At 33.6% G+C, this 25,998-nt stretch overlaps 1 protein-coding gene across 3 annotated transcripts; it reads left to right on the top strand.

Annotated features, from left to right (window-relative positions):
- The first annotated feature begins 594 nt into the window (after positions 1 to 594).
- On the top strand, positions 595 to 21,726 carry LOC145005214 (MADS-box transcription factor 23-like). 3 transcript variants are annotated; one of them, XM_078964272.1, is made up of 9 exons: positions 595 to 704; positions 956 to 1,179; positions 18,450 to 18,528; positions 20,497 to 20,558; positions 20,729 to 20,828; positions 20,910 to 20,951; positions 21,033 to 21,116; positions 21,214 to 21,338; positions 21,429 to 21,726. In XM_078964272.1, the coding sequence occupies exons 2-9, from the start codon at positions 998 to 1,000 to the stop codon at positions 21,433 to 21,435; spliced, it is 681 nt and encodes a 226-aa protein (XP_078820398.1). In that variant the 5' UTR covers positions 595 to 704; positions 956 to 997; the 3' UTR covers positions 21,436 to 21,726. The 3 variants fall into 3 exon arrangements, with proteins under 3 accessions (XP_078820398.1, XP_078820399.1, XP_078820400.1); XM_078964273.1 differs by lacking the exon at positions 595 to 704 and adding an exon at positions 762 to 864; XM_078964274.1 differs by lacking the exons at positions 595 to 704; positions 956 to 1,179 and adding an exon at positions 18,248 to 18,338.
- Positions 21,727 to 25,998: the final 4,272 nt, after the last annotated feature.

The raw sequence follows: 25,998 nt of genomic DNA, 5'->3' as shown, positions 1-25,998 counted from the left end.
TTGTGTAGAGAAGGGTTTTGGTTTTCACCAACCCTCAAAACCACTTTTCTAATATTATTATATAAACATAATACATATATAATAATAAATAAAAGATTCTACTTTATTTTTTTAATATAAACTAAACATATTTTATGATGAAAGAAGCTAACATTATTAAGGAAATGAGGAGCGGGAAGGATTGTAATTAACAAAGATTCCTTTTATGTTCATATCATAAACAGAAATTATAATTTTCTTTGACCACTAACCAAATATATAATTTATAATGAGCATTAGCCATATGCAAAATTTTATATTTTCTACTGGCTGAAAGATAATATGCAAATATTTATATTAAAAAGCCATATGTAATTTTTTTTTAAAAGTTGACGTGAAAATTTGTTTTTGAAACAATTGGAGTAATATTTTTCTAAATTTTGTTTTGCGTATTTCATTAAAAGAAATTACTCAAGTATGCTTGAAATATTAATATATTATAAACCCTAATCATAAAAAAAATCCTGCAAGTAGATACGAAGGTGGTCAATTATGCGTAAAGATATATTATACGAATAATGTCCCAAAACTTATTCTTTCTATTTTAGTTTTTCTGGGAAAGGGTACATTTTTCCATAACTACTAAAAAGGTTACTGCTTCAAGAAGGCATCTAGAGCACTTGACTCTTTCTTCTTTGAGTTTTCATCGTACTAGCCTCAAATTAGTAAGCTTTCCATCTATAAACTGTAATCTTACTTTCTTCATTTTCTTGTCCTTTTCTATTAACGTCTATAAAATTTCTATGATTTAAACGACTTATACCCCTTGATCGATTCCCTGGAAAAGGTTTCTAATTCTGGAAAACCCTCGTTGTATACCAATCTGTATGCACTATCTATCACGATCGATTATTCATCTTTCTTGGTGTTCATATATGATCGCTGACTTTTTTTAGCATAATATGTATCATTTCAGATTAAGGCCGAGAGTAAGTCAACAAAACCCTAATAATTAAGTATGGGGAGAGGAAAGATTCAAATCCGGAGGATCGATAATTCGGCTAGCAGGCAAGTGACTTTCTCGAAAAGGAGCCGTGGATTGTTGAAGAAGGCAAAGGAGTTGGCGATTCTTTGTGATGCTGAAGTTGGACTCGTTATCTTCTCTAACACTGGGAGACTCCATGAATATTCTAGCTCAAGGTTTTGTTAACTTTCACCCATAACCTTAAGTTATATATGCTTTCTCATGTTCTTTGATTAATAAAACTGTTAAATCAATTAACCAGTATATATATGCATGGATTTATCTACCAAAATAAGTAAAACAAGAGTGTGTATCTTCAAGATATATGATTTAGGTTAGCGTTCTTGGTGATTTCCTACAAGTTAACAATAAATCGATTAGACGTAAAAGTTATTTTTCATATGGAGATGTAGAATAGCACGAATGATGTTTGTTGATGGTTAAACAGTTAATTAGTTTGCAAGAAATATATATCCTTGGCCCTTATGTTGTTAGAACATATATAATCTATGATGTACCAAATTAACCCAATATATATATCATTCTTTCTGGTGTTGCGAGAGAATAGAATAGAGGTTATTGAGGAAATACATATAGGTGAGGGTAAGAATCATTAACATTTTACCCATTGAGCTTGAGAGAGGAGTACATTATCTTTCCTCTAATGGGTGAAAATTAAAAGTCACCAGCAGCAATACAACACAATCGGAATTCCTTTCTTCCTTATAGAGGGGATATGAGATTACAGTAGCATAAGGTTGTTGAGTGACAAAGTATATATATATTGACATTGTCGGACGTTTGTTTGCCACGATATTTCTTAGCCTAAATGATATATTTTGGCCTATTCTCAGGTACATTGTTATCCACCATGTATTTGTAATCCCTAAGTAGGAACTAACTAATAAGAGAGACAGTTTATGGCCTTAAATCTAGATCAATCTTTGAGAGAATCACATAGCTCTATATGCTCTATGTTGTCCTTTCATCTTCCGTGTGTAATTTACTGCTTGCTAGAGGATTTGACCAGATTATAAACAGTATATTGAGCTCTTAATAACGGTTGAAGTTAGAGGAGGTTGTGTAGGGAAGTGATATTTGGGTGCATTATATTTCATAGGATTGTTTTATAACGGTGGAAAGGTGGTCACATGTAAGAATCAAGAAGTCATGTAAATGCATAGAGGCACTATGGTCGTTTTGGTAGGTTTCTCTTTAATTTATTCAGTTTCGTTAAATTGCTTTCAAGATATAGTTAAATTTACACCAAACGAACCACATAATTTTTGATTTAACATGTTTAAGGTTATTTGGTTTTGAGATATTCACTTGGGTTTATCCCGGATAAATCGAATTTAATTTTAATTTTACTCTTTTTACTTGGATAAAATGGATGCACACTTAATTGCACATTAAAACTGAAACATCAGTGTAGTATTGTAAAGCATATTTTTCGTGACAAAGACAATTTGCAAAGTACATTTCGTACATATATTTATAATACCGTGTGTCAAACCCCACCACATGTATGTAGTTTAAACATCACTATCTTCGGGCAGTACGTACGTTAAAGTTGAGAAATATAAATATTAAGCTATAGAAATAAAGGAGTTTAAAATTAATCAAATGGCTTACTCAAGTTGCTATAAATAGTGAAAAATTATCTAAAACTGAACTAGTCTATTGATCGAAAATGAAATTACCCAACTTGAACGGTTGAACCTAATAAATCAAGCTCCTTTTGATGTGGATGGGTTATTCGTTTTTTTCGGACACTGCTATGTAAAAGTAACTAATGCTAAATGATCCTCTCAGTATTTAGATTCAAGCTAATGAGTGCAAGTTGTGCATGTCAAGATCAACTAGCTATCTCACACGGAAGAATCCATCCTATGTAATGTTACGTAACGATCTGACACCTTTGGCAAATTTAATTTCACAAAAAGCTACATATATCGGAGTAGTTAAAACCTTATTTTTTATAATGGCTGTAACGTTATTAAAAAAACGCCTAGGGAGAAGTAAACTACAACACATTACAAGGTAGCAATGAAATAGCTAGGACACAAAATAGTAAAATTAAGGCTATACATTTATGATAAATACTTTATCCCGAATAGCTATTTCAACCCACAAAGCAAGACACCTTTCTTCCTTGTTCTTTGTTTATTCCTTATTTGGACGATGATCACTCCAAGAGGAGGGGAAGGTGGCACAGACATAGCCAGGTAAAAGGGATGATGCCAGTTTAGGATTTTTAATAGTGTTATCTTAAAAGCCTTATACCTTCCTTAAATACCAACACTACTGAGTGAGTCTTTTCAAAAGCCTTTAAAGCCATTAAGTTGGTAAAACTATAACATTTTAATTAATCAGTCATGGCTTTAAATAATACACCATTTTATTTATTTTTCCTTGTTTACAAAATATTAAGTAAACATTTATTTATTAATTTATTATGAACGGTAAACAGTAAGTATATCACTTATAAATATACTATTTATTTCATGTTTTTAAATGTTCTTCATATATGATCCATATGTTTATTTACAATTAACAATGCTATGAATTCTTTGTTTATTGCATATGGGATCTAATAGATTAGCAATCAACTATACATACAATGCTAATCATAAGACAACACATCACTCTCCTTAATCATGCATGAGTGTTTGTATCTACAAATCATATATATCAACTTGTAATGTTAACTGAGTTCCCTTCTTAGCTTCTCTTTGTTTTGATATCATTGAACCTGATAAATGTATCAAGTCATTCTCATATAAGTTCAATATAGCTAGCTTTTTCGATCTATGAACTCGAATAAGATATTCAAACTTAGTTTACCATTATTTTAATGTTGTATGGATGTAGCGACAATCTTATATAGTTATGTGTGTTTAATTTAATAAGGGGCAACACTATCACACTCCCGCAAGTAGATTTTCAAATCATATCTTGCTTAAAGACGTTCATCATCAAGTTTCACAACAATCGGATAGTATCATTTATAATGTCATATTTAAAACAATATTTAACTTCAATATATAATGATCCACTTACTTAGAAACCAAAATATATATCATATCAAAGGATATATAGATACAATCGTTTTCTTGATTCACCAAAAAACACTAATTTATGAAGTGATATCTAGAGGTTGGGTGAATCTTGTAGAGTTATGAAGATATGATTTGAACGCTCTGCGTAATGTTATTAGATGAGTGCCTTTAAATAGGCAATTATACAATAGCAACTGAAATCTATACTACAGGAGATATAATAGGATCTACATACAACAATCTTTGACTAATTATTAACATGATTATAATGAAGTATTTGGCCCAATGGATTTGGGTGATCCAGTATCCGTAATACGCCCCCGCAAGATGGGGGATCCATCGGAGACACCAATCTTGGACCGATTTCGAAGAAACGGAGCTCGAGACAGCGGTTTGGTAAGCATATCAGCAAGCTGATCATGAGAATGAAGATGACGTACACGGAGATGCCCAGCGGTTACTTGTTCCCGGACAAAGTGGTAGTCTAGTGCAACATGCTTCATGTGAGAATGGTACACCGGGTTAGCACATACATAAGTGGCACCTGTATTGTCACAAAAAAGGGTGGGAGGCTCATTGATTGGAATCCCGAGTTCGTGAAGTAAGTTCTGTAACCAAACTAGTTCAGCAGAGGCATTTGCAAGTGCCTTGTATTCCGCTTCTGTAGAGGACCGGGAAACGGATTTCTGTCTAGTAGATCGCCAAGAGACAATATTAGAGCCCAAGTACAGTATATAGGTTGTTGTAGACCTTCCAGCATCATTCACGCCACCCCAGTCAGAATCTGAGAAAGCTGAGAGAGAGAGAGAGAGAGAGAGAGGAGATTGGCGTTTTAGGAACAGACCGAAAAAGATGGTACCTTTGAGGTACCGAAGGAGACGTTTTAGGTCCTGCCAGTGAGATTGACGGGGATTGTGCATGAATTGAGACAGTTTGTTGACTGCAAAAGAGATGTCTGGACGAGTGAATGCAAGATATTGTAGTGAACCAACTAATTTGCGGTAAGGGGTAGGGTCAACTGTAGGGGTGGAATCATTAAGGGTCAAGGGATCAGAGGCACTGAGGGGAGTGGATACGTCTTTGGCACCTTCCATATGAAAGTTGGTGAGAATATCTTGGATGTGTTTATGTTGAGAGAGAAAGAGACCAGTGGGTGTAGAAATGACTTCAACTCCAAGAAAATGATGGAGTGTTCCAAGATCTTTGAGAGAAAACTTATTGTTTAGGGCTTGAATGAAGTGAGTGAGGAAGGTATTGTTGTTACTGGTGAGAACGATATCATCAACATAGACTAGAAAGTAACAAGTGACATCGGATTGATTGTAGATAAAAAGAGATGGATTAGCAAAGGATTTTTTGAAGCGAAAATGAAGTAGGAAATTGGTGAGTTCAGTGTACCAAGCTCTAGGTGTCTGCTTAAGACCATAGATGGATTTTTTTAAGCGACAAATGTGATTTGGAAAATCAGGGTGGGTGTAGCCTGGAGGTTGGGCCATAAAAACTTCTTCATGGAGAGTTCCTTGAAGGAATGCATTGTTGATGTCGAGTTGACGAAGTGGCCAGTTCTTGGATAAGGCGATGGAAAGAATGGTACGGATAGTGACGGGTTTGGTGACCGGGCTAAAGGTGTCAAAGTAATCCTTTCCAAATTGTTGATGAAAGCCCTTGGCAACAAGACGGGCTTTATATTTATCAATGGAGCCATCGGGTTTGCGTTTGACTCGAAAAACCCATTTGCATCCGATGGGCTTGGTAGTGGTAGGGGGTACAAGTTCCCAAGTGTGATTGTTGAGGAGGGCATTGAATTCAAGATCCATGGCATGACGCCATGTAGGGTCTTTGAGAGCCTGGGTGTGGGTGGATGGTTCAACAGTATAGGGAATTGGATGAAGGGTAGTGGTGTTTATAAGGTTTGCATTGTAATATCTTGAATTTTTTTTTCCGGTTTCTGGGTGGGGGAAAAGGGCTGGTTCGTGAGATAAGAGATGGAGATATTTGGGGTGTAGATGAAGCGGAATAGGCTGTGGTGATGAGAGTTGTTGGTGAGGATGGTTCTGTCACCTCATTCGGAGTAGATAATGATGCGACAGTGTGGGTAGGCTGCTGGTGTGGTTCACTGGGAAGTAAGGTTGGTGTAGTAGGTAAGACTCGGTTTAGGTTGGGAGTATGGTGAAGTAGGGATAACCCAATTTCAACAATATGGCGGTGATGCCTTTCAGCAGTTCCGTTTTGTTCCGGAGTATGTGGTGGGGTGGTGAAGTGGGAGATGCCATTTTCTTGGAGGTAAGGGGTGAGAGCTATGTACTCTCCACCATTATCAGTGAAGATAGAAACAATAGGAGTGGAATAGTATTTTTCGACCAGACTTTTGAATTGGGGAAATAGAGTTTTGACATCAGATTTTCGTTTGAGTGGGTACAGCCATGTGTACTTAGTGAAATAATCAACAAATATCACATAGTAGAGATAGCCATCATTGGATGGTTGAACAGGACCCCAGACATCAGAATAGATAAGTTCAAGTGGTTTAGAGACATGAAAGGTGTTTGAACCAAAAGGTTGTTTATGACTTTTATTAATCAAACAAGAATCACAGTGAAAAGAAAAATTAGACATTTTATTTGAATCTAGCTTAATGTCTTTGAGCAGCTTCTTGAAGACTTTGATGGAGGGATGACCAAGTTTGTGATGCCACGAGTGAAGAGAGGTGGTGCTGACTGAGTTGACACGAGGAGGACAACGAAGTGAGTTGATGGTTTCATAGTAAAGATCATTGATGTTCACCCCCGGCATTAGGCACGCCCCCGTTCGCAGATCCTTAACAAGAAAATGAGATGGAAAAAATTCCACAGAAACATGATTAGTATTGCATAATTTTGCTATAGAGATAAGATTATGTTTTAGGTTTGGAACATAAAGAGTATTAGGAAGATTAAGAGAACGAGATTGAGTAGGAAGTGATGTATGACCAATATGAGATATGGGAAGACTATTACCATTTCCTAGAACAATCTCATCAGGTCCCCCATATTCAGATAGAGTGTGGAATGATGCAGGACTGGAGGCAACATGGTGAGAAGCACCACTATCAAACATCCAGGGAGGAGCTGCAGATGTGGTCGAAGATGCTAAGGTTGTGTTTGCTGAAGCCGATGTATTGGAAGAGATGGTAATGTTGTTCTCCTTGACGAACCTGGCTACTTTTCTACATTCTTTGGTGGCATGACCAGGAATGTTGCAGTACTGACAGTAGGAATTGCAATTGCCACGAGAGAAATTGTTGGGGTTTTGCTGTCCTTGAAAGCGAGATTGCCTGGGTCCAGAATTGTTGTACCTGTTGTTGGTGCTGCGATTGTCATTTGAAGATTTAAAAATTGGGTTGTTCCTAGGTTGACCACGTTGAGTGTTGTTGACCGAGATTATTGCAGGAGCTGAGTGATTGTCCTTGAGAGTTCTTTCAAAGTCTACTAGTTTTTCGAATAAATCAGGGAAGGTTATGGTGGTGTCACGAACCTTAAGTGCTGCTGCAATATGAGCATAATCATCACCTAGTTGGGCTAGAACATGAACAATGAGATCTTCTTCATCTACTGGACTTTGAGCAAGGGCTAAATCATCTGATATGGTTTTCATATCATGAAGGAATTCAGCTACAGGACGATTTCCTTTAGGATTGTTGGCTAATCTAGATTTGAGTGAGATGATGCGAGACCTGGATATGCTTGCATAGCTTTCAGTGAGGCGCTTGAAGGCTTGATAAGATGTCTCGGCTGAGGATACCAGTGGCTGGATTGTGTCAGAACAACTTCTAATTAGGGCACCTAGGATGATTTGATCTTGTCGCTGCCAAGGGCGATATTCAGGATTGGGTTTGGTAGCATCGGATGCTAGGGTTTTGGATGGAGCCGTCGTGGAGCCATCGACATAGGTTTCAAGACCTAAGCCGATCAGAGTTGCCATCACTTGCTTGCGCGAGACAGGAAAATTCGTTGCATTTAGTTTGATAGGGAAGTGTGTGTGGGTTGTAACTTCAATGATTGAAGACATGATAGAGTGAGTTGGTGGGGATCGAAGGACTCAGAGGAGCATAATCTGCTCTGATACCATGTAGAGTTATGAAGATATGATTTGAATGCTCTGCGTAATGTTATTAGATGAGTGCCTTTAAATAGGCAATTATACAATAGCAACTGAAATCTATTCTACAGGAGATATAATAGGATCTACATACAACAATCTTTGACTAATTATTAACATGATTATAATGAAGTATTTGGCCCAATGGATTTGGGTGATCCAGTATCCGTAATAAATCTAATCTCACCAATGGTGAATTCATGCGAATTTGGTTCTCATCAAGACACATATTCATGCGTATGAATGTTAACCATTCATATTTATTGCCAAAAAAATGATTTAGCTTCTAAATTTAGCATAACCACGTGTTATTCATGAATTAAACATGTATAACATAGTAATATTTGATTAAAATAATCATACAATAATTTAAACCAAAACTGCTTACTATTCCAATATCCAAATACTGAAATTATTTTACACATCCGAATAAGCTACTAGCATAGAAAAATACATATACTTCATACAAGGTATGGTTACCAAAAACGTATTATCTAATTCGTTTGTATTTACAATAAAAACGCTAACTTCACTTGTTTTGATGACATCAAGAATCAAGAAGTAACAAAGTGTTGATTATCATGAGTCATTCCTTTGCCATTAGTGTATCAAGGTAACAATATTATTATAATATATGATTGAGAATTACAATATTGTGTACTATGATAAGTTCAACAAAGAGCTTCCCATTTTAGATAACTCCTACATCTACAACTGGAATTATTATGTATTTATACTCCATTGTAGAGTGCACATGATTAGTTATGTGCAACTCTAGCTATAAGTAATCAAGAACTATCTCGATTAGTATGGAATTTCTCATGAATATAACTAAAACATCCTTTTGTATGGGCATCAATTTTAGAAAACAATTTGCAGAATAAAGGTCCCAAATAGAGAATTTCTTAACATTTAAAAAGTTACATACATAATAAATATTAACAACTTCTAAAACATCCAAAAGTTAACAAAAAAAAAAAAAAATTCAATATTTAACTAACTTTTTTTTAACCTTCATATATTTAGAAATACATAAGTTAAGTTTGGAAATCCTAGTAAGCATTGATGTCGTAAATTCTGAAGGTTAAGGGATAAGTTAACAATCCATACCCGAAGTCAAACTTCCAAAAGGTTTTCAAAAAATCAAAATATTTATCCAAATTTAGTATCGGTGAAAACATATTTCAAAGAAAATCATTGTTCAACAGCATCGAAGACATCAATAATATATCAAAAATTTCAAAGCAAGGTAATACATTTGTATATACTCCGAAACCCCACACCCCACGTCCTTTCAAGTTTGAATTGTCTCTGACAAACTAAATCGGTCAAATCCAATTATTATCGAATATTCCAATAATATAAATTTCAAAGCAAGGTAATACATTTGTATATACTCCGAAACCCCACATCCTTTCAAGTTTGAATTGTCTCTGACAAACTAAATCGGTCAAATCCAATTATTATCGAACATTCCAATAATATAAATTTATTAATACATACACACCAAAGTGTCACGACAATATCTTAATGGTCACCCTTGGATTATTAGGGAGTAACGACTGGTAGAAAGAAATCCAAATACCGTACTTCCTATTGCCCTCCGAATGCTTATTTTCAATACTGGTTTGCACACACACACACATAAACACACAAACATATATATATATATATATATATATATATATATATATATATATATATATATATATATATATATATATATATATATATATATAGTTAGAAAATAGGGGATGAATAGATTGTTTGGATTCTTTGAAAGTCGTGATTCACTATTATATTGAAGTATTTCAATGGTACAGATCGAAGATTCAATTGGATGAAATTCAGAAAATGAAGTTTGTAAATCTATGTGAAAATGTTCTTCAATATGTACTAGAAAAAAAATGGATATATCATTCTTGTCTCAAAACTATCAATAGACAGTTACAAACTCTCATAAAACTATCAAACCTATCATTAAACGGATCATAGGGAAAAAAAGGTCAACTTTCTAAAATTGGATTTTCAATCCCAGTCAGGGGCTCTGCCCTTTGGACCCTACCCGGGGCTACACCTATCATTACACTATGTTCTCATTTAAAGTAAGTGTCACATCATCATACAAGTAATATTAACCTCTAAATAAGTTATCAATTCAATGGTTAAGCTTATTTAAATAACTTTTTTTTTTATAAATATAACTAATTTACCTTTATTTATTTAAAATGTTTTATAAAATCTCCATATTTATTTAGTCTCTTTTTAACCAAAAAAAGACGCACATATAAATACAGCTACAAAAGTAAAATAAAAACATTGAAAGTATTATAATATCATCGTAAAATTTATATTTTGTAAACAAGATGTCATAAGTATTTAATATTAATAACTAAGTAATAAATAAATAAATAATATTAAAATTAAATTATAACTAAGGCAGTAAAATAAAATATAGTTTAAGTAGAAAGGGTTATATATGCAAGTTAGCAAAGTATATTGACCACTCAATATGTATTGAGTGATCAAAATAAAAAAGCAAATAAGCTATCAAGTCTAATGGTATCAAGTGGTCAAAATAAATAAATAAAAAACCTCCAATTGAAGATATTCAAAGGAAAACTTTATTAATATTTTTATGAGAAAGTATATATATATATATATATATATATATATATATATATATATATATATATATATATATATATATATATATATATAACCATAAACCCAAAATCCCTAATTAGTAATATTCCCTTCCAACTTCATGGAATTTGCTCAATCCATGATAGAATTTAAATGGAAAAGACTGAGTTAATTCAATTAGTTTAGCTTTAGTTGAACATAGTTAAATATATAGTGAAATAGATTTGATTAGTTAGGAATAACACCCATGCGATAAATAGATCATATAGAATCGACTTTAAGAGCGTGTTCGACAAAGAGCATTTAGGAGTGTTTGAGAGCTTCTAGCTTCTAACATTTGACAAAATTTTCAATTTTGAACAGAAAGTCACATTTGACACTATAAGCTTCTAACGTTTAGTTTAAACAAAACGTTCCAAATCCAAATGCTACTTTACATAGCATTTAACAAAATGTTGCCAACTAGAAGCTACCCGCTACTAGCTATTTTTGATAAACACGCCCTAAATTATTGATGAGAATAAGTGAACACCCATATTTTGAAGACCGAACATAAATGTTGGATGTCACATTAGTAATTACACTAACATCATGAAGAGGAATAAAAATTTACAATCGAAACTTTTTTCGTTTCATGGGATTGTCCAATGGACAATATATGTGTTTGGAATCAATAATAAAATCGGGTACCAAGTAACATTTTACAACAAGGTTTTGTTTAGATTTTGTAGGATTATATTCCAAGAATGGCTCAATTGTTATGTGATCCCCTCTATGAAATACTAACACATTCGTGCCATATTAGTGCTATTATAGTCACTTTAAACTCAAGATCAAATATATTAAATGGAACAACTTTAACTCTTTAAAATAAAGACTTTAGAAAACTATCCTTTAAACCTTGATATTCTTCCAAAATGACTATTAAGGAAAGGGTTACATCCCTTAAATGGGCTCACCCAAAATGAGTTTGCATCTACCATGCATGGACAACACAACATTTTGTTGGGATACAAACCCAATCCTATATCAGTAAAAAGAGAAACTAGATACTAGCATACAAGGCAATAGGTAATCCTTTATAGCACCAATTAGTTTTAGAAAATAAAACGTCAGTGTTCTTCTATGTTGAGTATGTTTAGGCTATTAGCGATCCTTACAAATGGTATCAGAGTTATGATCATAACCTAGATGATGTTGTCAGTGCATGTGGTATAATCCCTAATAATTCATAGTCCAACAAAGTTGATCCTAAAGTTTTGTATCAAAAGTCTTCCTGGTGGCCAAGGTAAGATGATCAGCGTGTACCGAGAGTATCAGTGGTATGAAATTTTTTTTGGATTTGATGAATAGTCGTTGAGGGGAGATCAAAGACGGAACTTGGTTGGGGAGGGGGGAGGATTGTTGGGGTGCAAACTGAATCCCATATCAATAAAAAGAGAAACTAGATCCTATCATATAAGGAAATGGTTAATCCTTTCTATCACCAACTGGTTTTAGAAAATAGAACCTCATTGTTTTTCTATGTTAAGCATGTTTAGGCCACTAGCGATCCTTACATATTTCCTTTAAGAAGTATTTAAAAAATCCCACTAAGGGGTTGGTCCGGTCATTCCCACTCCTAGGTAGTTTCGTACTCTAGTATTTATGTGCATCATAACTTTTTTATAATATGTTGGTCTTATTTAAAAAAAGGATCATCTTACCATACACTCTTAATGGTGTGCACGTATTAGGATCAAGTTGATGTATGGTAGACATCTTTATGTTGTTGTTGTGTACATACACTAAAACTATCCCACTTGAGCAAGATATAACATTGTAGTGAATTTAAAGACTTCATACATCATTAGCATACAATGTCTAACACTCAACTAAGGACAAAATATCTAACAACAATGTTTTTTGTTAGTTTGGTATATTGCATTTGTGTAACCCATTGATTACATGTCAGTCATCATTAACACTTTATACCATGACGTATTTAATTCTTATTATGTTCTTTGAATTGTATCATAATTATCAGGTGCATCATATATTATAAATTCAACATGCTTGAGGCATATGAAATATTAATCATTTTTATCTTGTTGAACACTTGAACTTACATATCGATGCTTGCTCAATGGCATGGTATGTAACAAATTGAACCAATTTAATAATTTATGTATGTTGGTACGTAACAAATTGAACAAATTGAACAAAAGTATAGGATATTAAAGTAAATTTTACTAATCAATCGTCCATGATGTTACTGTCTTGAAATTCACTGACTCCAACAACCTCACAAATTCCATTAGTGGGTATTAATCTCGTAATCAGCTGTTTCCATCTTAAGTAGAAATAGAATACTATTAAAAAAAACTTACTAAAATGGTTGCCACTTTAGTTAGTGTCTTGAACAATATGTTTCTTTTTTATTTTTACCTCTTCAATGATCTAAGTTTCTAAACTCGACATTCTCTAAAATTAGAAATTTTTATATACTAGAGTGAATATCACTAATCAATTATCCATGATGTAGGTAGCAAAATTGGTGTTAAGTCCCTATTTTAAAAAAAATAATTTGGACCATACTTTTTATTGTTATAAATTACAGGTTGTTTATACAACTATAAAAATGCTTGTTTGCCCTTATTTATTTATCAATTTAAAAAAATTAAGCCCACTAATACCCACCCTCATCCCCCACCCACATTCATCCTACCACCACCTTAAAACTTAAACTCTTGTACATATCACATTTGTTTCATCCTCATCCTTAATCCCATTTTGTAAACTCTCCATAGCACCATCACACTCCAATAAGCATCATCAATTACACCTATTGAACGCTCATCACTGTAGCAACCGTTAGACCATCCATGTAGCAACCGCTAAAAGATATGTTCAGTCCCTATTTTCAAATTTTAATTAAGACCGTCCCTAGGTTGCAATGTCCTTGCACGCTTAGTCCCTATCGTCGTTATCCATTATATTAGCTGTCATTTAAGTGCCTCACATGCCTTGCACGTTTGCTAGGGATCATCCTCCATTTTTTCAAACTTGTATGTTTCATCCCTCTTTAGTTTAATTTTGTGTGGTGTATCCTTTACTAGACATTAAATTACTATCTTACCCTTACTCTTTTATTCTTAATTTAATTATAGCGTATTATTTATTTAAAACGAATTAGATTCCACCCTATCTCTACCCCACCCACTAACCCTAAAAATATAACCTAATATATCTTCATCCCATTTTTTACTAAGATTAGCTCTTAAAAACCATTAACATTACCATTATTTTCGGATCACCACATTCGAACCACTGATTGACAGAGAGTGAAATAGAGATAGAGATCTATATTCTGAAAATAACTTTATTCAAATATGTGATTTAGGATGTGTCATCACCAACCCTTTTACATCTAGATATTAGATCCACATTCCATTTGAGGATCTATATTTTGACCACGTTTCTATCTTCCTCGATGGTGACAATTGGTGGTTGTTGGAGCTAAAAAAAGAAGACAATGAATCTAGGGTATTGATTCTAAATCTCAGTTACCCAAGATTTTACCTTGCCAATGGGATTAGATGACTAATTTTAGGTTTAGGAGATTCATCTCAAAAATCAATTACATTCAAAGGCTTTAGATTAGGATTTGGTTTTAATTATAGGTTTTAGATTCTGGTTCAAGTATTAGATTTTGGTTTGAGATTCAGATTCTAGTTTTAATATCAGATTTTGTGGTGACCTGTGGTGGCTGCAAAAGGTGTCAACCGTAACAAGAGATAATTGTTGACAATAACAGGAGGTGGTTTTCGTAATTTAGAAAGAGCACAGGGAACACATACATCCATATAAACACATACACACACACACTCATTCACAGAGAGAGAGAGAGAGAGAGAGAGAGAGAGAGAGAGAATGGGGGGGGGGGAGATATGAAAATGATATAAGTTTTTAAAATTTATAATTAATCTAATTTAATTGATAGATTATAAAAAATGATAAATAAACAAAAAGGGAAATAAAATCATTTAAAAGAAACAAAAGGACTCAACACGTCTTTGGGGCACTTAAATGGAAGCGACTAATGGCTAATGGTAACCATGCAGGGAAATGGCAAACCAAGGACAATCCAAGTTAATTTTTGAAATATGGATTTAACGTGACTTTTGACATCTATACGAGAGACAAATCGTGTAATTTAATCTAAAAACTATAAAAAAAACATAAAAGTAAAATAAAATAAAAAGTTTAATATATGAATTTCATGTTTGCTAGGAATGAATTGTACAACTTACAATGATATAAGAGATTATTCGAGATATTTTTAAAAATAAGCAATAAGCACATATTTTAACACTTGAATAATGGAAGTTTCATATAATTTACTCTATATACAAATATGGTCCTATTGGTAGGATACAGTTTAAATCATTTATTACACTAACTATTGCTTGTTAACAGAACGTCCAATCTAAAATGTAGCATATATTATCAAATAAAAAAAGAGGTACTAGTAACATTTATACTCAGGTGATCTCTGAATTTTGGAGTTCTTAATTGCAAGGAAGACCAGGACCATACTTGCTCTTCTAGGTATAAACATGAAAGTATCGGTGCCATGGTATTTAAAACTTAAAATCAAACATCTTTAATGGAAAAACTTTAGCACCTTGGAAGGGAGACTTCAAAACCCTATGGATCCCTTTACACCTTTGAGGTTTTTCTAAGACAATTATTAAGGAAAAATAGAATCACATCCCTTAAACATGTGATATTTAACGTTAACCCATGATTAGCTGTACAAAGCCAATATGTGAACCATTCATTATTTCCCTTTGGAAGTGCATGAACTGAGTCACTAAGGGCTTGGTTTGAGATTTCCCACTCCCAATGTCTTTCATCATTTAGTCTTTAGTTGTATGTTCCTCATAACTCATTATAGGATGTCATTTTCATTAAAACAATGATTGCACGATAACTATGATCCGTACTGTGAGACCGTAATAAGATCAAGTTGACATTCACAAAGGGATGTTGATATTTTATTGTTATATACATACACTAACAACAAGAAATACCCCAATTTATGATTATAATGTGTTTTGGTTAATTTTTTTTTTTTTTTTTTTTTTTTTTTTTTTTTTTTTTTTTTTATGTTTGGTAATCCCATGGTTCTAAATAACCTTAGGTGTGACTAGGTGACAATGTCAAGCCTCAAGCTTTTAAAAGTTGTGACGAGTTATGTAGTTTGTAAGACATGACTTAAGGCGGAAATTATATATATATATATATATATATATATATATATATATATGAGACTTAAAGCGACATTTTGTTAAATATCTGCATCATGTACAAGCCTTGAAGCTATGATGTGTCATAGCTGAGCTATGGCATGTCCTGGAGGGGCTATGACGTGTCATGACGAAGCCATGATGATCTTTTTAGATCCTTAGGTAGTCATAGTCACTCAGTTTTTGCAATTTGTCTTCTTACATATGAAATAGTTCGTTTCTCAAGTTTGTTTGGGTATAAAGTTAGTTTTTCAAGTTAAAATACAGATATTCAGATTTACTAAAACAACAAAAGTGGAGTTCAATAGGGAATCCATCAATTTAATTTAAGTATAAGAGATAAGTTGTGCCATTTGAAATAAATCAACAAAATTCTTCAAAAAGATTTGTTTTCAACAGAAGAAGACAATAGAAACAACCATATATAGGCGATTAATTTGTCCACGCCAAAAGGAGGTGATGGCGGTCTACGTATATTCTCTTCTAAAAGATCGTAATGCTATGGTTTCATGAATGCTTTGGAGATAATCCCAAGAATAACATAGTAGAATGCCACCATTGAACAAGAACTCTTTGAAGAGAAGTTACATGCTTGTTTAGAACCTATAAATTGTGAAGATTTTGATGAAGCTCTATCTAAAGTTGTAGTGAGTTTACCAAATGGAGTTTGCTTGTAAATCGAGTTAACGGATGGATGCAAGCCTGTGTTGGAACGTGCATAGGAGAAATTGAAACCCGTGATTGTTAAAGAAATATGATTATATATGCAAACACAAAATATTGAATGAAGACATCAACCAAGTAACAACGAGGAATTATTAGCCCGAGATAATAAAAAAAAGAGGTTCACATGACACTGACATCATAAACATGTAACTGAAGCACCACCATGATGGATTGTTCACACCCACTAGGTTAGCTTGAGTATGAAATGCAACAACTAGGAACACAAGAGAATTATTTCATATGCAATGAAGAATCTACCGCAAGGGGGACCTCAATTACTCCGACATGACTCCTATAATGCCAAGAAAGAACAAAACCAAAAGATATAGCCTTGAAGATAAAGAGTTGCAGATCCTGAAACCCCAAAAAGATTAAACTAAATTGTCACTTCCCTTATTTGGATCTTGAGTATAAGGATCCCAATAATAGGGATATAGATAGACCAAAAAGGTATCAAACAACTCCTAATATAATTATATAAATCCCAAGGTTTTAACTTAGTAGTCAAAGCTTTTTACTTTCTTTTATGATGTGTGGTATTTTTAGTTGCTCATAATGTTGCAACTCAATGCTTGTTTGGTTAATAGATCCAAATGAATCGGACATAATTTCTATTTATAGTTCTATTCCTTGGCATATTCAGTTTCCAAATGGCAGGGTCGGTGATAAGGAATTAAATATCATCAATAGCCCAGGACGAACTAAAAAAAATAGGCCTTATCGTAATTATAAGTTTATATTTTTAATAAAAATATATAGAATATATAATAAAAAAAATTAAGTCGGGTGTAATTGTCAACTTTGCCCCCATCAACGCACCCATGCCAAATGGACGGATTCAATTCCACTATATTCCTCCAAATTCAATGTTTGATGGACTTTACCATTCACAGGGAAAGTGTAGGAATTCAATTCCTATTCCTTCTTTTATTAAGAATACCAGAATACACAATTATATGTATATTAGGTACATTAAAAAAATTGATCATAAGAAAATTTTAAGCTATTCAATTTATATAATTGAATTACATTTCATCTCCTGCCAACCAAACACATTACCGACACAATTTATTGAGATTCTTATTCCTTTGAAATATGCAACTCTTCTAAAACAATTTTTAAACCAAAGTCCAGCCCCTTGGTTTCTTAAGTTAAAGCTTATATGCCAATCTCTAACTTTACTTATTGGAACATAAGGAATGAATAAAAGAGCAAGAATTATCTCTCAAAATCCGTTATGTTTTTAACTTCCATCAAAAAGAGAAAGGTACTATGATCAGGACCTATTTTGTAAGATTCTTACATGCTTTCAAAAAAGGGAAAGGTACTATTATTCACCATTAAAATCAAGGAGGAATTGATTCACCTTCATTGAAGGATGTTGTATAGACAACACACAGTCACCTTGATCAGTTCAGTGAAATATGAACTGGTTGAGGAAGGTGGTTATCGCTTGATGGGACAAATTTAAATGTACTCCATGGAATTTCCATTACTTTACAAGCATTATTTTGTAAGATTAATTCTAACATGCTTTCAAAAAAATTGATAAGATACTAATGTTTGATTAATTTGGGTTATCAGCATGACAAAGGTAACAGAACGATACAATAAAGCAAAGGATGAACATCATCATATGTTGAATCCCACTATGGAAGTTGAGGTACCATTCTTCAAACTCCCTTAATTGTCACAACTGCATTGATAAAAAAAAAATAGCTTTGCTTTTCTACTTTCAATTTACTTTCTATAACCAAAACTTTAAGCCATAACTACTAAGCATATATTTTAGTCAAACCTCCCACTCAAAATATTTATTAGTGACATTCTTGACATCCAGTTCATAAAAAGATTAATCACTCATAACCACAACAGAAGCTAGTTAAGCCCCGCAACTTTCACCGACACTTTCAATTTTAACCTGTCAAGAATTAATTCTGCAAACCGGAGTGCATAACTAGCTATGTATGTATTAAAAAATGACAAATTGCACTTCTCATATCCCATTAAAAAAGATAGTCCATGAGCATTAAACACTAGTCCTTAAACATTTTAAGATTCTTAAAGATATGTAGTCATGAAATAGTAACAAAATTTCAGATTCCTTCCACCTAGGTATCTCAAACTTTCTTTGAAAATGTTTTACCCCTCATGTTTCATTTTTGTTCCTTATATGTGAAATTATGTACATAAATATAACTGGTTTACCTATTCGACTAATGACTTGGAAATGACATGGCAATAACGTGGCAAAATATTTAAAATAATTTCATTAAACAATAACCAAGTTTCATTTTTGTTCATTTAACAGAAGGGATGACTTGTTAGCATAAACTGCTAGGTTGGTTTTGTTTAGGATTATGTGGAATTTTCATTTTATAAAAAAGAAAAAGGAAAACATCTTTAATTAGGTTTAACAGGAGGAACCGAGGAACAGTAGTATGTAAACTCCGTGTTCAGATTTCATTGGTGTGTAACAAAAAACCTTGAGTGGTAATTAAACCTCTTCAAAGAAACTTAAAAAGTACCTAGGTTAAACAAGAATAACATTTGGTTGGTATGAGCGTCTTTCTTCAGTGCATATTTTTTTTTTTTTTTTTTGCGTAAAATACATTAGGCTTCCAAGTTGTGTCATCACCAAGAATAATGCATTGTATACTACGTATCTACCTTCAATGCCTACTACCCTATTTTTCCTCCTTAACATATTCCTGTTAATTATGAGCGTCTTTCTTATGCCTGATGCATCTACTTTTTGACTAAAAGCATTTCATCTCTGAGAGTGGAACCAAATTTCAAACTTTGTGCTACTGCCACCTGGAAATCACCCCAGGAACACTCAATTCTTGATATAATTTTGTTCTACAACTTACACAAAGTGAGCAACTAGAAGAAAGGGTGGGCTAAATCTGTGAGTACTTGACCATATATCAGAAACTACACAACAAACAAGTACTTCCAATTCAAGATTATTAGTCTCACATCATGTAAGCCATCATAATAAAGGCACTCTCCCCTATTGATGCAATGTTTCCAAGTTCCAGTGTTAAGTATATATAGAGAGTCTTACAATTTTGATACAATGATTCTGTGTGTATATATTGGACTTCCTATAGAATATCCTTTCACTTAACTAGGTCAAAACTGCGCACATAAGACATGTAGATGACGATAGACGTGGGAGTTAAAATATAAATAGAACTTACAGCCACACAAAATGTTTATTATAAGAGTCTGAGTGATCTAAGTGTAACAACCAAATCTCAATTGGGGTACACCTAAAAGTTTTGGTATTAGAAAAAACATTAATAACTTAAGAAAAAACCAATAGCTAGTGTACTTCCAAATCCATGGGAATGAATATCCTTACTCCTTTCGCGTATTGAGCTAAGCGACTTACCAAAAGCACTAAAATTCACATGATACTGAATCATGAAGGTTTGGGTGGTACACTATGTGATCCTTTTCTACAAAGGCGTTACAGCTTATAACTCGAGTTTTGAACTGGGTGATAGTTTTACCATGTTTTATTTCGTTTACTTTTTGTAAAAACTAACAGAAGCTTTAATCCAGCTTATCAACAACTATGCATTATAAAGAATACTTCAAACATTTATTTTTCCATCACTAGTTTTGGCAAGGGGAAGCAGCTCGGTTGAGGCAACAATTACAATGCTTGCAGCATAGCAACAGGTATTACTTGCTCTCTCAATTGCAAGCTATACATGAAGACTCGATAAAGAAGAGTCATAAGATTGTTTTACTTTTATATCACTGGAGTGGTATCTATTATTTAGTTTTTTTAGTAAAATTCTAGAGGAGGATAGATTCTTTCGCCAGTGAAATAATGTTTACCTTAACAGGCAGCTTTCTGGAGAAGGGATTTCTCGCTTGAGTGTCAAAGAACTACAAAATCTGGAAAACCAATTGGAAACAAGTTTAAAAAGTGTTCGGATGAAAAAGGTAGTTCTCTCATTCAAAAAGTTCAGTGTATCAACTATTAAGTCACCAATGATGCTAAGCATGGCCTAAATTTTACTGCAGGAACATATTTTCACAGAAGAAATCAAAGAATTACACCGAAAGGTACAAAAGTAAAACAAGAAGTTCCTTTAGATTATGATTTGTGCATGAAGTTACAGTCTTTCACCAATACTACTGTTGCAGGAGAGTCTTATGGTTCAAGAAAATAAAGAACTGCACAACAAAATAAAGCTCGCGCATCAAGAGAAAGCAGAATTGCAAAAGAAGGTACTGGAATAGATCGAAAACAAGATAATTATATTCTTATTACCACTGAAAATATCAGGTCCAATAAGCAAGCCTAAGTATAAGTTCATCAATCCAGATTTATGGATTGTGGAGTACGAATGAAGTAAACAAACACCACAACACCTCCTTTTCCTTAAGCATTGATAACAACTTAAATGCACCACAGACGGATGACATGGCAGCAGAAGCGATGAACCTAAGGTAAGAACCATGCAAAGAATGAAGAAAATTCCATTCAACCCAAATATTCACGTTTAAACATGTAATATAAGATATTGAAATGTGTAACAGGTTATAACGAATCGACATATCCGGTAGGGACCACGAAATTGTTTTTATAACAGATTTACAAGAGACTTGAGAAATAGAAGGTGCACCTACATTCATATGTTGTAAAGCTCCACCAACATTGTAAAAAGATTCAATCATCCATAGGTCGTCAATGTATTCTACGAATTCTGAATGTATAGTTTCAATAATATAAAATGTGAGGAGTATGATTATTTGAGATGTTCTAAAATATGATGTCTTTGAATTAAGTATGCATGTATTCTGTATTCTCCAGAAAACCAGACGTATCACCCAAGTTATTTTCATGGACAAATTACTTGGCATGTTTTGGATACATGATTTCATTGTTGTTTGTGTTGATCAAAGCATTCTTATAAACATCAAGCTTCTTTTTCATATTAATAATTATATGCATCGCCCTTTGTTCGGAAATATAATGGCATCATACATTTCTTAATTTTACTTTTTCAAAAGCTTCATGAGCTCATTTTTATTGTCATTCATGTTTTCTAATTATGTGTGATCTCAAAAGTCAAAACAAAAAGAGTAAATTACATGAATGGTAATTTGTGTGTTTGGTTCCTAACTTATTTTTTTTAACTTGGAAGGATTTACTGTTTTTTTTTTGTTAGGTGCTTGATCCCTATCCTACCTAAAAAACTATTATGCCCTTAACTTTTTTAATTTAGTTAAATAAACATACCCCCAACCCAGCCCCTCTCACGTTACCTTATTTACCCCACCATTTTCTCTACTTAAATAATTGTATTTTTAGGTAAGACAGTGATCAAACGAGTAACAAAAACAAACAGTCCGGATCAAATGCGTAATAAAAACAAATAGTATAGACTTTCCAAGTTAAAAAAATAAGTTAGAGATCAAACGTGCAAATCACCTCAGACCTTAGGGGCCATTCGTGTAACTTACTCAAACAAAAAAAGATACAAAAAGAGAGCGTAAAAAGGCGGAAACTCTCTATAAGTTTTCTTCCTTCCAAACAGATATCCAGAAGTTTAAATATGTCCGAGAATTTTTACAATCTTGAGTAAATTACATGATTTGTTCCTCATCTAAGTATCAAATTTCGTTTTTAGTTTTTCTTTTTAAAAATTAACTCGGACTGTCCCTGTAATATTTTTTTTCTCACTCGGACCGTCCCTTACGGACATAAAATGACTATTTTACTCTTTTCATTTAATTTTTATTTTAGTTATCGTTCGTTTTACAATTTATTAAAAAAAATTAAAGAAATAATCCACCATCCTCCTCTCCTTCCTCTTCCACCACCGCCCACCTTCTTGTTTACTCCATCTACACTATCTTGAAACTTGTATCCAAATCCAAACTAAAATCAATAGCTTCTTTTACACAATCGAAAATCAAAATCAAACAACTCAAGAGGTTCTTGCAAAAATAAAAATCAACCAATCCTTACAGAAATCGTAAAGCAAAGTCACTGAAACATGTAACTAAAACCTAAAATAGAAAATCAAAATACAACACTCCAAGAGGTTCTTGAAGAAATCGAGCAGTACACAATTGCAAAATCAAACTAGTACCTCTTGAAACCACCACCAGAACCTCCTGCAGCCACCACCAACAACTCTTTCAACCCCCAAATACTAGAACCATAATTTGAAACGTGATATAATCTAAAACTCAAACCCAAATGAATTCAACACCAGTTTTTGAAATCTGAAACCAAATCAACCCAAAATCTGAAACCAAAGTCAACATCAAATCTATAAAAGAAGTTGGAGATGAAGCAAATTGTTAAGGAAATCAAAGAAGTTACGGAATGAAACTACAAATATGGAAATCTTGAATCTAAATATGAAAGTCAAGTGTGTTGACAAGCTTCAAAAATGATTTCTGAAATGAGTTTGTTGGAAAATCTCAAAGTTAGGGTTCTTAGTGCAGTCAATATCTATAGTGTCACAGAGTAAATGGAGTCGATTTACAGAGTATATGGTGGTGGTTTCTTGTAGAGATGGTGGTTTTCAACGGGTTTAGATAGATGAGAGAAAAGAGAAAAGGGGGAGACAGTGGATGGGGGAAGAGAGAAGGACGATGGTGTCTGTTTCCAGGGGGAACTTTCTTCAGATCTTATACGTCTTTTCTAGCGGTGGTTTCCGGTGATGTTATTGACATGAGAGATACGACTTATGAGGGTGGGGACATTCTTAATAGAAGATGAAGCCACCTCCGACAACCACCACTTGGAGTGTAGATCTATGTTCAGATGGCGCTAACAACTCCATCTCTGTCTCTCTCTCTCATCATCCCCGTCGACAGTTTTTTTTTTTTTTTTTTTTGAAAAAAAAGTGGTGGCGGTCGACGGTGGTGTGTTCTGGTCCGACGATGTTGTGCGATGGTCCAGTGGTATTTCGTGGTGGTCAGAAGTAGAAGATGAATGGAAGAATATAACTGAAGGATGTGGGTATGGTGGGGTTAAGGCAGGAGATAAGTTTTGTGGTGGTGGGATCTAATTTTTTTACTGGTTGTTAGACCATGTATTCCATGGGTTTTTTTAATCTAAATTTAAATGTCAAAATATTTTAGAAATTTCAATTTATAAGAAAATACGAAAAAAATAATGATTTATTATAATGTAAATGTTTTTTATCTTTTAAATTAAAACAATAATTTAAATAAATAAAAGAAAATAATGAACTTTAATTTTAGAGAATTTAAAATTAAAAAGTAAGTTCATTAATCAAATTGATATCTATTTTTTACTACATTTATTTCAAATATTACATTAAAATATTATGTGAAATTTAATAAAATAGAAAAACTCATTAGATAACATGTGGAAAAAATAATTCCAAATAACAACAAAATGACATTTGGCAAATTGAATGAGAGTGTGATAAGTGCAAAATAAACCTTCATTTATTAGAGAATTTTCTTTTAAATTGTTAATAATAAACAAATTAAAAAATATATAAAATAGAAATAGAAAGCATAAAATCGTCATTTTATCTTCGTCAGGGACTGTCTAAGTGAGAAAAAATATTACAGGGATGGTCCGAATTAATGTTTGAAACATAGATTAAACCCTAATTTCTCATGTTTGGGACCTATTTAAGGACCCTTACAGCCACCATTTGTGGCTACAAGACCCTTGAGAGAAACCCTAAGAGTGCTTGAGCGTTTGTGAGAGGAAAGAAGCCATTATTTGATCTTTGTGGGTTGGTTTTGCAAGAAGAAGGTGGTTCCAGCTTAGAGGGGGCCAAGAAGGTTGCATATTTGTGGATCTCGTGCAAAGAACATCATCCTTGACGTAGCATATCGATCCTTTTATGTTTTGTTGAAGAATCCATGGATCTAGGGTTTTCTATACCCTTTATTAGGATGATTGTTGGATATATGGTCCTTTATCATGTTTAGACTTCGGATCTGGACCCATAGTGATCCAGAGAGCTTTATCCATCTTGCTTTATGATGAGTTATGGAAGAAATGGGCTTAGGATGTTGTATTTGGGGAAAATGCTTCAAGTAGAGTTATTTGGATTATGCATGAGTATCAAGTTTGAACCTTTACGTGTTTATTGAGCTTAGGAAGGTTAGATCTATGGATTAGAGGAACAGATCTGACCTCAGAAGGCCATTTGAGTTTGAGCATGGAATGAACTCGTCGAGTCCATGAGCAGACTCGACAAGTCGGACCCGGTTGTCCCGTGACTCACACAGTTGATGACTCGCTGAGTTGGGAGAGTGACTCACTGAGTCAGAGGGGGATTTAGGGGACTTGAGTTCACATCTGAACTCGCCGAGTCAGTGCCTGACTTGATGAGTTGGGTCAAAAGGGTGGCCATTGCCCAACGTTGACCAGAGTTGACTTGAGGTGACTTAAGGGCATTAGTCAAAGTAAGTCAGGAAGGTATTAGTTAGATATGTATTTGTGCTATAGGAGGAAGCTAGGTCGGAGGATTGAGCGCAAGTGATTATCCGACATCTTCGAGGTGAGTCTTCTCACTATGCCTTACCCGATGGGGTGATTATGTGTGACCGGAAGGTCTTATGTGTATGATGAAAATGTGATGTATATTGTATATGTAATATGTTATGATATGAGTATGATGATATGGACCGGAAGTGTTGGATTAGTGTCTAATTCCATAACTATTTTGGTATGTACTTGACCCGATGGTGCATGGTCCTTTTGGGTTGCCTTCACCAAAGCAACTTGATAGGATGAATTATGGAGAGTAAGGATTAAATATGGTTTATTAATATATTATGGGAATAATATATTAAAGGAGAAATCATATTGTTTAATTAATATTAGTCAATAATTAATTGGTAATTAGTTTTGTGACTAAAAGAGATTAATTAAACTTAAGGGACTGGAATTGTAATTATAAGATAATTGCAATTTGGGCCTTGGATTGCCTTGTATTAAAGGATGGACGAATTCTAATGGGAAACCCATAAGGAAATCGTCCATGGGCTTAATTAAAGGAGTCTATGGGTTGCTTAGGGCTTAAGCATCCAAATTAGGGTTTCCTTGTTAGATAACCCTAATAGCCCAACTATATTAAGACCCCTTAAGGCTCAAAAACGT

The sequence above is a fragment of the Lactuca saligna genome, chromosome 7, assembly GCF_052625555.1.
Source record: "Lactuca saligna cultivar CGN05327 chromosome 7, ASM5262555v1, whole genome shotgun sequence".
Lineage (NCBI taxonomy): Eukaryota > Viridiplantae > Streptophyta > Magnoliopsida > Asterales > Asteraceae > Lactuca > Lactuca saligna.
Note: the sequence above shows the minus strand (reverse complement) of the source record. Positions and strands in the feature narration are given on the sequence as shown.